Genomic DNA, 12,866 nt, shown 5'->3' with positions numbered 1-12,866 from the left:
TGAACAGTGTGTATTCCCGCTGTGTAGCTCTGAACAGTGTGTATTCCCGCTGTGTGGCTCTGAACAGTGTGTATTCCCGCTGTGTAGCTCTGAACAGTGTGTATTCCCACTGTGTAGCTCCGGAGAGACCAGAGCGGAGACGACAGCCCGGCTGCAAAGCTCCAACAGGTTGGTTGGACCGGGTGCCGCTACGCTGGAACGTAGACTAACTGAACGGACTGGACCACTCTGACGACACCTTCTCTTCCTGTTACCTGACCAATTAAAATCCTCCCTGTGTAGCGTCACGTTTCCCCTTTTTATAAAACACAGCCGCAGACACTCTGACTATCTCAGCGCTGGCCCTAACCAATCTGGGGCCCTTAGGCAAGATCTCAGCTGCTTATGTTGCTTTTTGTCATATGTTCATAGCATTTTTTGTCACTTTTTGTTGTTTTTCCTCAATGTTTTTGTTGGTTTTCAACCTCCATACCAACAGTTTTGACACATTTTCAACATTTTTGTTGATATTTTTTGTCCTTTCTCAAGATAGTTTGTCGTTTTAAAGCCATTTCATGTCACTTTCGATGTAATTGTTGCTTTAAGTGACATTTTTTGTCACGGTTTCAGCAGGAGAACCCAATTGCAAGACTCTTTCAGGCAAATGTGCAGAACAAACACACTTTATTTTGACTCAACTTACAACTTAGAAACTACAAACAAACACATCTCTCACAGGAAGTGTAGAAATACAGACCAATCAACAGAAAGATTGGACGAGACAGTAACAGGAAATAGCACAAAATGGAGGGAATCTAACGAGACAGGAAGTGTAGACCATATAAGGGGATGGGTGGAGACAAAGTCACATGACATACAGGTAACCACAGAGCACATGGAAGACAGCAACAAGCACTCAACACAACACAACACAATACACAAAATGGCCACCAGAGTAGCACAAAGCCATCCAGTCACAGCAGGCTCTTGACATTTTGGCCTTTTTCCAAATAGGTAGATGCTTTTTTCCCCATTTGTTTCTCATTACTTTTAACTTTTCTTTACTAATTTGGACTGCCGGCACCCCTGATACTTCCCTACCCTGCCTTTGCCCCTGGAGGTCCCTGGACTACCTGCACCCACGCAAACCTGACCCGCCAACGGACGTCTGCAGTCACGTGTCCGTCCTGGTGGAGATTCCAGCGCTAACGTCAGATCTCTATCGTTGTGTGTGTCTCTCTCTCTCTCAGCCCGGCACTCTGAGGTTTTGTGGAACCACGGAGTTCGCCAGCGGCCAGTGGGTCGGCGTGGAGCTGGACGAGCCCGAGGGGAAGAACGACGGTAGCGTGGGCGGCGTCCGCTACTTCATCTGCCCTCCGAAGCTAGGTAAGAGCTGCTGCCACGGTGCCCTTGAGCAAGTCATCGACTCAAACGGGACGACGGAGTTGCTTAGAGATGCAAAGATTGATCGATTAGTTGCTAGCTATTAAATTTATCGATCAATTAATTAATTGGTTTGAGTCATCTTTTGAGAAAAAGTCAAATTTCTCTGATTCCAGCTTCTTAAATGTGAGTATTTTCTAGTTTCTTCGCTCACCCACTGTTCAGCATTGAGCGTTCACACGCTATTTTTGCCAAAAAATGCGTTTTCTATGATAAGCTTGTGTTGTGATGACCTTCAAAATAAATGGTGGTCGTCCACAACTCAAATATGTTCGGTTTACTGTCACAGAGCATCCAAGAAACTAAAAAAAAATCCCATTTAAAGGAGATTTCCGGTCCATTTCGACACGTACTGCAGCTATCCCACTGCGTGCAGAGGGAAGGTGAAAGACATACGTTTATCATCCTACCACAGGCAATAAAACTCTTTAACACGTCCTCACTGGGTGCTAGATGAGACTCAGGCATCACAATACTGCTCTAAGTGCAACCTGCACAATAGATTTATTTACATATTTAGCAATACTAGTTAAGAAGTTGCACATTTTTGTATTCCCAACTTCTATTTGTTCTATTTTATCCTATAATTACTTCATGTACATATCCTAGTATTTCATTTATATCTATATTCTGTGCTGTGTGACTGATTTTGCTGCTGCAAAACTATAATTTCCCTTTTTATTGGATCAATATCTGTCTATCTGTCTATCAATCTGTCTTTCTACCTGTCCATCAATCTATCTGTCTATCTAATCCCGCCCCTTGGATAGAGCCCAGCCAATGGGGAGTTCCCAGACCCAACATCTGGATGTGGGTCTGTCAGGTCCAGCTGTGTCTGCTGGTTTTGAGACTTCAACGTGTTTTGTCCTTCTCCGCCCTGCAGGGATCTTCGCCCCGGTGTCGAAGATCTCCAAAGCTGTGGATCAGGCGCCTTCATCCGTCACCTCGACCCCCCGAACCCCCCGCATGGACCTGGCGTCCCGCCTCGCCGGAAAGACCAAGAAGGAGAAAGAGAAGAAAGAGAAGCAGAGAGAGAAAGGTACACTAGAGCTCTGATGGGGTCTGTGTGTCTGCAAGATTAGTGAATGAGGAAACATTAAATCCATATCTGGCAGGTCCATTAGACTTAGACTTCTCTTTATTGATCCTTTTGGGATGACTCCCGCAAGGAAATTGAAAGTTCCAGCAGCAGTTTTAGCAAAAAAAAAGACATAAAAAATGAATAAAAAAGACAGTATAAAGACAGCAAAATAATAATAATAATAACAACAAGAGCATTCGTCAAAGAAACAAAGAAAAGACCATAAATTATTATTAAAGTGTCAGTGTTGTGTCCAGTGTTAAAGTGACCAGGTGTGAATTTAAGTCCAGGTGTGCATGTATGTATGTATGTGTGTATGTGTGTGTGTGTGTGTGTGTGTGTGTGTGTATGTGTGTAAGTATGTATGTGTACTGTATGTATGTATGTATGCATGCATGATTAATTGATTAAATCAAGAACAACGCAGACAATAAAAATGCTTTAAGACATTTTATTGGATAAACTACAAATTAAATGACACTCAGCCAGTTTAAGACTGGGAGAGCTGAACTATTCCCCCATAACAGCAGCAACGATGACGTAGAACCGAATGCCACGTCAAACCCGACAAGGTGGAGCTGGGGAGGGGGTGGGATGCACCAATGCAGCAGTTACAGCAAATTAAAGCAGCTTTAAAATGCAACCTGGGGTCTTTTTTTGTGAATGTACCCGTCAAACTTTCATTTAAAAGCATAATTAGGACTGAAACGTAACTTTTAGGTATTTTCATTTTTGGGTCAAATGGCCTTTTGAATGGGAGCGCCAGGGGCGCTACTTTGCTAGCATCAAAATCTCTCAACATGAGACCTTGCTCCATGCATCACCAGGGGCTCTGCACATGAACTCAGCATCGAGCATTGGTGGTGTTCACAAAGTTTAATAAAAGACTTGAGTTAGCGGTTGTTGTTGTTTACGCTATCCGACATTCTCCCGGTCTCCAGAGGAGGAAATGTCACTCTTGTACGAGGCTCCTTTTTCCACTACGAGGTCAATATTGTTTTTCACTAATAACAACAAAACAACAAATTATCTGTGTCTTTATATGGGACTAAGCTAAGCTAGACCGGAAGAACAACAACTGCTACTACAGTGAGTTGCTTAAAACCTTAAAAAGTAAACCCCGTTAACACCAATGTTCTCGATGCTGAGTTCATGTGCAGAGCCCCTGGTGATACTTGGAGTAAAGTCTCATGCTGTGTCGAGTCTTCTTCCATCCATCCATCCATCCATCCAGTGTTTTTAGTGATTTAAAAATGGTGCTGTTGATGCTCTCCCATTCAAACTGCATTTGACCTAATTACAAGAAAACAGTCAATCTTAAAAGTGGCGTTTCCGTCCTAATTATGCTTTTAAGCAGAGCTTTAACTCAGGTACATTCACAAAACGACACCAGGATGCCTTTTGGTGAGAGTTACGCTTTAAGAAGCCATTTAGACGCGAGGGGAGTTGACCAGCTGATGCTCTGCTGAGGCCCGGCTGATGCTCTGCTGCGGCCCGGCTGATGCTCTGCTGCGGCCCGGCTGATGCTCTGCTGAGGCCCGGCTGATGCTCTGCTGCGGCCCGGCTGATGCTCTGCTGCGGCCCGGCTGATGCTCTGCTGCGGCCCGGCTGATGCTCTGCTGCGGCCCGGCTGATGCCACCGTGTTGTTGGCCAATAGCGGCGTCTTGACTCACCGTCATATAGCACCTGACCAAAGGTCCGTATTTTACGAGATGGGAGCGGGAATCTGTTCTCATACTTTGACATATCCATTGTGAATCTGCATGGTACAGTGTGTGTGTGTCTGCTGTGCGTCCTCAGCTCAAAAGAAGAAGTTATCGGTCGCCAGTCTGGACCCGGAGGGGATGAACGTGGAAGTTGGAGACCAGGTTCTGGTGGCCGGGCAGAAACACGGCATCGTCCGCTTCTACGGGAAGACCGACTTTGCTCCAGGTCTGTCTGCTGGGCTTCACCCGGTTCTTCTTCTTCTTCTTCTCGCTGTAGACCTTTGAGACAGTGACGGTTTCCACTGTTCAGGGAAGGTTTTAGCCGGCGTGACCCGAGCTTCTTGTGTCCCTGCAGGGTACTGGTTTGGTATCGAGTTGGATCAGGCGACGGGGAAACACGACGGCTCGGTGTTCGGAGTCCGCTACTTCAGCTGCCTGCCCAAATATGGAGTGTTTGCTCCGCCGTCCCGGGTTCAGAGGTAAAACAACGCAAAGAATCTGTTTTTCTTAGTTTCTCTCTTTATATTCTGGATAACCAAGATCACTAATGTAGCTTTGGAGCGTGAAGGACCAAAAGGTATTTTCTTCACTTGATGAATTCACTCCGTCACCGATGAACCGACTGTTTTTATTGTTGTTTTGCCAGAATCGGAGGCCCTAAAGAAGGCACACAGAACAACAGCTCCATGGTGAAGAAAGTCCACCAAGTCACCAGTAAGTATCTGTCATTGGACTGTTTTAGCAAACTGAGGTTGACGCCATGTTTTACCTTGATGGCAACAATCAACTTTTGAATTAAGTTCTATTTACTTTTTTTTATTAAAATCAAACCCAGGTTCACTTTTCCAGCCTTTGCAAACACAGGGCCCTCTCTTGCATGCAGAGTGTCTTTGCTAGTGTAAGACATACGCAGTTGTAAATTTCCCGTCCAGCGCCCACGTCGTTAAAATAGCAAATACACCTGCGCCCATTTGTGCAGAGAGGCTACCTGAACCTAGCCCGGCGGGTACCACTGGGTCCCGCCGGGCCGTGATGTTCGGGTTAGGCTCGGTCACATCAGCGCGATAAGGTGACTGCTTTAGTTAGAGAGTGTGTGTGTGTGTGTGTGTGTAAGCAGACAGGTAGATGTGACCGGAGTAGAGTTGGTGGAATAAGTTTTCAATTTAATTTATATAGCGCCAAATCACCACAGCACTTTTCATAAAGAGCCGGTCTAGACCGTATTTACAGAAACCCAACCATTTTTAACACCGTGCACAAACCCCAAAAGTTTTGTAAACAGTGTGCGGTGTCCGAAATAAACCCCGGACTGAAAGCCGAGTTCATTCATTGGCTCACCAGAAACGGGACTTTCACCCCGACGTTATCCATTTCATAACGTGGGCCGTGCAGGTTTGTTGACACTTTGAAAAGCCTTCCTACAGTCAATAAAATCTTTCCACACGAACACACGTACATGTGTCATTAGAATGAGAAATAAAAGAGATTTTAACTGCGTCGGGCTCTGACAGAAATAACTCGATGCCTGTCGGACGCGGCCAAGGCTCGTACAGAAAAACGCATCCAGATCCAGGAAATGGTTTTTCAATGAGAGCTTTGTGTTGTGATGACCGTTACGCCGCCATTCTCCAGTCAGAACACTAAGGTCGACCAATCAGCTGCTCTTAGACAAGATCAAAGCTAAAAATAAAATATTAGGGCAATAGAGCCTTTGTAGCAGGCGCCCCCATCCTATAGAACAACCTCCCCGTGCATATTAAAGCTGCACAGACCCCTCCAAATGTGCACATCGCTGCTTAAGACGCACCTTTTTACTGTAGCTTAACCTTTGTTACCATGGTTTCTGATGTCTCAAAGTGTTGTTACGACCCTTACGTTTACAGTCCATGTTGAGGACCAACAGGAAGAGTACACCACAACATCATCCAGATACACATTGCAATAAGGCACGTCACCAAGTACCAGGCCCATGAGCCGTTGGAAGGCCGCTGGCGCGTTGCACATTTTCAATCGTCCTTCCTAAAAGCATCGAACTGGCCCAGGGTAGGATTGTCCACAAACCCCCTCAGATCAAAGAGCGCCATATCCCGGACGAGCCCCCACTTATGTTACGACCCTTACGTTTACTGTCTAGGGGAAGCTAGGACGTAACACAAAACATCAGCTCAGACTAATGGACGAGAGACTAACAAGTTGAAGTACACAAGTATGTTTTATTACGCAGATTATATGTCTGTACTTCACACATACATACATATATATATACACCTGGATGACAAGCAAAGAAAACGGGTTCTACACAGTAACCCAACCAAAAATAGAAGCTTTAAAACCGTCAGGGTCTCCAAGGCCAAAACAACAAACAAAACCCCATACTACCTGGAAACAAAATGGCAACTGAGCTACAGATTGAGAAAACCAAAATACATAATGCTGAACTCCCTGTCTAACCACAAAACAGGAGAAAAAGGAGATCAAAACAAATGGCAGAGAACCCTTACCAGCTCCAGATAACAAATAAAGCAGTTCACAAATCATATGCACCAGCAGAGAGTACACCAACTACTCTCAGCTCGTCAGGAAGTTGTGGCAAGAGGAAGGGGCGGTGGCTTTGACTCAGGAGCTATTATGCAGGCCAGCTGATGACCGGATTGGTAACACCTGCGGACAATCAGGCCCTCAGGGCTGGCAAACCTGAAACACAGAAACAAAATGGCTCTCTTCCAAACAGAGGCCAGAGCAGCGTTAGAGAACGTAACAGTGTTGTTTCCCTGTGATTCACTTTGGTTAGAGTCATTTTTATACTTGTTATTTACATATTTGACATCGACGCTGCTCAGCACTGTGTGGTCACCTGTTGTTGTTGTTGTTTTTGCTATAGAAGTAAACCCGACATCATTATTAACAGACTCTCACCTGGTTGTTTTTTGTCGTGCAGTGTCACAGCCGAAGCGTAACTTCAACGCCAAGCGTTCGCCTAAGGACCTGACGTCAGAGAGCTCCATGTCCAGGTGAGAACACGCCGTCTGCTGTCAGGATGCATGCACACAACACAGCATCCAGTTCTTACCTTCGGCCTCGAGATATCAACAAGAGTCTTCAGCGCGGGGATTAAAGTCAGAAGTGAAAGGTCGTCATGTTTGGCACAGCTCAGGGCGGTTGTGTGAATGCTAAGTGGAAAGAAATGTAATTGGATTAAGATTCAAGAATGAAATAAGATTGGTAATCTACTCAGGTACTGAACTTCAAAAAGGTTTTGTCTACCCTTCTTCTCCATTACAGATGTTTTTGTCAGCTATAGTTACTCTACAGATTGAAATAAAGTTAATGTCCCACCTGACTAACTACCAGGGCTGTGGTCAAGACCACCTTTGTCGAGTCCAAGACCAGGACTAGTCGAGTCCAGGAAAAAGTCTTATGCGCGACAATCTCAAGACATCTGTGTGTTTGTGTGAGAGAGAGAGACAGACTGTGCGTGTGTGTGTGTGTGTGTGAGAGAGAGAAACAGACTGTGTGTGTGTGTGTGTGTGTGTGTGTGGTCTAGGTATAGCTAAATTTGTGGGGACCAAAAACTGTGAAAACAGTATACTTATGGGGACCTGACTGCTTTGTGGGGACCAAAATGCTGGTCCCCTTAACGTTAAAGGGCTTTATGAGGACTAAGACTTGGTTTTAGGAGTAGGGTTAGAGTTAGGTTATGGTTAGGGTTAGGGTGAGGGTTATGGTTAGGCATTTAGGTTTGATGGTTAAGGTTAGGGTTAGGGTGAGGGTTAAGGTTAGGCATCTAGGTTTGATGGTTAAGGTTAGGGTTAGGGTGAGGGTTAAGGTTAGGCATTTAGGTTTGATGATTAAGGTTAAGGTTCGGGGCTAGGGAATGCATTATGTCAATGACTGGTCCCCACAAAGATAGGCAGACACGACTGTGTGTGTGTGTGTGTGTGTGTGAGAGAGAGACTGACTGTGTGTTTGTGTGTGTGTGTGAGAGAGAAAGACTGACTGTGTGTGTGTGTGTGTGTGTGTGAGAGAGAGAGACTGACTGTGTGTGTGTGTGTGTGTGTGTGAGAGAGAGACGGACTGTGTGTGTGTGTGAGAGAGAGAGAGAGACTGACTGTGTGTGTGTGTGTGTTAGAGAGAGAGACACTGATGTGAAAAATACTTTCACTTATATTACTTCCTTTACTTTAACTTAAGAGACGTTTTTAATTAAAACCAAATCTAAAAAAATGTTAACCTCCTCCCCTTTCTTCCTTCTCCTTCCCTCCCAACTCCTCTTCCCTTTGTTCTTCTGCACATTCTCACTCTCTTTCCCTTCCACCTCCTCCTCCTTTCTTCTCCTCCTCCTCCAGGTTGCTGTTCTGCTGTTGGTTCCCGTGGATGCTGCGTGCTGAGATGCAGTCCTAACCACGCCCTCCTCCCTCCTCCTCTCCTCCACCACGAGATCCAGCTCTCCGCTCTACTTTCTCTCCATCTCCCGCTCCGTTTGCTTTGGTCTCTTCAGACGTCCACTGTTCACCGTCGTCGGTCAGACTTCTCGTAGTGAAACCCCGTCCCTCTACTCCCTCGTTCTCTCAGCCCAAATCCCTCCTATTTAGCCCTTCTATAGCAACATATATATTGTGCCTTGTATCTGATCAAAATGTCCTGCATTCCTTTAATGAAACTGAGGATCCAGATCTGCTAAAAAAAATGTCCTCTTTACCCCTCTACACATCATATCATGTTGTTTTCTCATCACATTGTCCCGGCTATGTCCATACTTGGCATGACAAAAACCACATACACTTTCTCAATTTGCTCAATTTGGGTCTCACCAGCTAGCTTAACAATAGGAATTAATGCTCATGTGACTATTGCAGCTCGTAAACGTATGCGTACAGTACTCGTTGTATATTCTGCATAAAAACGCAGGCACACGCCACAATTGAGTGACAACTGTCACAACCTCCTAGTTAGATGAATAATGTACAGAGAGTTACTCGTAGCGTTAATCTTCTGCAACGCTTCCAACTGCATCTGATAGTTCAGCGTCCGCTACCTGCGTCACGTTGAGATTTCAAAACAAACCATAAGCCGCTTCCTGATTTTACCTTTGGGCAGTATCTAGAGGATCAGGTGCGGACATTTTCTCACATGTAGCCCACAACAGGAGGTGGTCGGTGTCAGACGCGTTCTCACATCCTGGAAATACAGCGTTAGGTTTTTGGCAAAGGTGGCGGCTTGGTAGCAAAAGAGCGGGAGATAGTGCGGATCTATCTTTGGAATTTGATCGTTAACAACCGAGTCTCGTGCAGTTTGTTGACCATGTCGGGCCGTTTGGAGAGCATTGCCACACCTGTCTGGCCACACAACCGAAACCTTCTGGGAAACCTTCTTGCATTTCTATTAACCAATCCCAAGTTCCCTGAGAAGTTGTTCTGGTGGAACATCTGCACCCGGCGAAAGAAAACGCCATGATACACGGTTACACCTCATTGGCTCTACCAGTGTATCACCACGGGCACCATCACTTCGTCCACACCAATCTCCACCAATCAGTCCCAGTTAGAAAGGAAATGCCCTAAGCATGCATATATACACACACACTCATTCCCGGAAATAACCAATCAGGTCTGCCTTGATGCACCCTCCAAATTTACCTGCATGCTTTAATCTCAGATGTCAAACTGGAAACAGGGTTTATCACACTGACTTCATTGTATCTTATCATAGTGATGCAGTCGGTTGTAGTTCCTTATCTTTCATATGCAACAGGCTTAATTTAACCCTTGAAAACAAGCTGGTTCTTGGTCTTCATGCGGGGAACGCTGCTCTGTAGTTAAAGGTGATGTGGGTAGGATTGTGAAGATCCAGGACTTATGACTTTGAACATTGACAACTTCTCAGTCCTCCCCCTCGTTCTGCTAAAGCCCAAACGGTTTCCTAAGCCCCTCCCCCACAAGGGAGAATAAATGAGTGTGCGTGAGCAGTGATTGGTTCTCGTTGGAGAAAAATCTGCTGTCAAGTCGGACAGTTTCCAACCGCCTTCAGGCTGAACAGGAAGTCAAAGAAACACAGTGGTCCCATCCTGATTTAATAAGATGTTATCAGACTCACATCTGCTTGTACAAGTCTCCAGTTTTAATTACGAGAGAGTAGCTGTTAAGATACTCTACATGCGATCTGTTGTTGATTTTAATTTACAGACCGGAGATGATCTGTGTTTGGACGGATTTAGTCTCTCTGACTTCTTAACGTAACTATCGGCCACACAACATGTTCTGTACAGAAAAAGCCTTAAATCAGACAATTAGCTATCAAAATCCCTCCGATTCCAAATCCTGTTGAGTCAATTCCGAACCAATCAGCCGCGAGGCCGGCGTTTCCCAGCATGCCCTGGGTCCGCCTGGGTCTTGCAGTCGGTGAAATGCAACCGCCTTGATCTCGTGACGTTGTCGTCGCCCACGTGTGCACGACGTCCGATCAAAGTCGGACAAAAATCTACCAACGGGCGGCCGGACCGGATCGCCGGGGATTTTCATTCATATTTATTAAAGGAAGGTTAAAAAATAACGTTACAATATAAACGGGCCCGATTCTGCGCAGACCGGGCTCATCTTGAACGAGCCTTGTGACACGCAGTCTGACATCCCACCCCCCCTCACTTGGCCCTGATTGGTGCATCTGAACAGGGAGCGGTTGAAATCACACTACAGACCGTAGGTGGCGCCAGAGGAGACGGATTGAATCCCCCGCTTCATGTAGTTCAACTCCGACATAGCATTAGTTTCAGCAAATATGACATATATGAAATATGAGTTTTATAAGTCTTACCTACTGCACCTTTAATGTGGATGCCAACATTTTATCGCAACTAGACGAAGATTCTTTCAAAACATCGTTTTGAAACAAAATATTCATAATAATTTACTGGTTTTATAGATAAAGTACTGTAGTTGGACGTTATAGTGACTAAACGCCGTAGATATTATTAATCTCTGTATTGCCAAATAGAAAACATTAGTCTGTCTAGAGTTAAAGTATATTATCGAAATCGTATGAAGAGCTGCAATCATAATCGTCGTCAACCAAAAGCGATAACAGACCCAAGACAAAGGACCTTTGACCTTTGAAATTAAAAACGTGTTTTCATCCCTGTGCCATGTGATCATGTCTTTGTGTCGCTGACGTCACGCTTGCGTCTGAAAATAATCTTCATTTAAAGGTGCACTGTGACTTCCTGCGTGGTTTCAATGCAATTTCATTCTTGTCTCTCCTTGATCTGCCCCCCCCCACACACACCCACACCCACCCCCCAACACACGATGGAAAAGCCCGGTCTCGGGAAACAACACAGGGGTTGCACACGTCAAACACTAGAGGCACAGGCTGTGCACCAAACACAACAAGACACTCCAGCCAATCACAGACAAGATGGTTGAGGGAGGGGGTGGGGCTTAGTAACAGTCAAGACAGTTACGGAAACATGGGGGGAGGGGCAAGCTTGCTCTGTTTTGTTTGGTATTTAATTGGAACTAGAGCTGTGGATATATGGATATCAATATCTTATATCGATATCGTGATATGAGACTACATTTTGGATATCGTGATATGACGTAAGTGTCTTTTCCTGTTTTAAAGGCCTCAATATAGTAAAGTGATGTAATTTCCTGAACTCACCAGACTTTTCTGTTATTGACCTTTATCCACTTAGTCCTTAGATCCACATTACTGAAGATTATTTATCACACAATTTCAATATTTTGTTAAAGCACTGATAGTCAACTCTACAATATCGTTACGATATCGAGGTATTTGGTCAATAATGTCATGATATTTGATTTTCTCCATACCGCCCAACCCTATTTGGAACATCAACAAGTGACTTCATGCAGGAACTCATAGTGCACCTTTTTAAGTCAATGTCAACCTTAAAAGGACATTTAATCAGTTAGGAGTTGAATATTTTCTTGTACAACTCTTTGTTCCTTCATCAAACATTCATCTCCTCAATGTTGAGGTTTTTAAATTTAAACCCTGGATATGCTGTTTTGTAAAAGTTCCCCTCTCTGCTTCTCTTCTCCCTCTTCTCTCATAACTCTTCCTCCACTTATGTAAGACTTTGCTTCCCTTTTGCTGAATGTGAGCGTCTGCAAAAACTCACTCTGAACCTTCGTGTGATTGCTTACTGTAATGTCAAATCTCTCTGGAAGTAACTGAAAACAGCAATATGTAAACGGTGTACCAGTCTGTGTGTGGACGTGGTTTCTGTGATGTCTTCTATCACCGATTCGGAGACACAGTCGCGCTCACGCTCCGACGGCCGAGGCTGACCAGACGCTCAAACTGATAATGTTCAGACGGGGATTTGAAAGAAATCAATCCGCGGAGGCCCATTAACACCTTAGCGACTGGGTTGATTTGAACATGTAAGAGCAGCAAATAGCCCAAATGTGGAAATCCAAAGTTTGCAAATCTGTAAATGACAAACATGCGGTGCGTGTTTTACCCGTGAAATCCTCAGTTTATGACCATGACTCAACATTTGTAACAAAGAGATTTGTCCAACCTGGTTGCTGGTTTCACAGGATTCCATGAAATGATCGCAAACTATTAAAATGACTCGTGGCCACCACGGAAAACCCATTGTTGTCCCACCTCCCCTTCTTTTCCTAAACCC

The 12,866-nt window shown here is 45.0% G+C and overlaps 1 protein-coding gene across 1 annotated transcript in view; it reads left to right on the top strand.

Moving 5' to 3' along the window:
- LOC117938696 (CAP-Gly domain-containing linker protein 3-like) overlaps nt 1-9,424 on the top strand; it is a 16,969-nt gene extending 7,545 nt beyond the window's left edge. Inside the window, exons 5-12 of the mRNA XM_034863481.1 lie at nt 118-168; nt 1,230-1,365; nt 2,306-2,461; nt 4,305-4,436; nt 4,566-4,689; nt 4,857-4,924; nt 7,149-7,221; nt 8,557-9,424. Of these exons, the coding sequence (XP_034719372.1) occupies nt 118-168; nt 1,230-1,365; nt 2,306-2,461; nt 4,305-4,436; nt 4,566-4,689; nt 4,857-4,924; nt 7,149-7,221; nt 8,557-8,611 (795 nt within the window). The 3' untranslated portion in view covers nt 8,612-9,424. The remainder of the gene's footprint in view (nt 1-117; nt 169-1,229; nt 1,366-2,305; nt 2,462-4,304; nt 4,437-4,565; nt 4,690-4,856; nt 4,925-7,148; nt 7,222-8,556) is intronic.
- Nucleotides 9,425-12,866: the final 3,442 nt, after the last annotated feature.

Source organism: Etheostoma cragini, chromosome 3 (assembly GCF_013103735.1).
Source record: "Etheostoma cragini isolate CJK2018 chromosome 3, CSU_Ecrag_1.0, whole genome shotgun sequence".
In the NCBI taxonomy this organism is placed as follows: Eukaryota; Metazoa; Chordata; class Actinopteri; order Perciformes; family Percidae; genus Etheostoma; species Etheostoma cragini.
The sequence above is the reverse complement of the archived record's forward strand: the minus strand, read 5'-3'. Positions and strand labels throughout refer to the sequence as shown.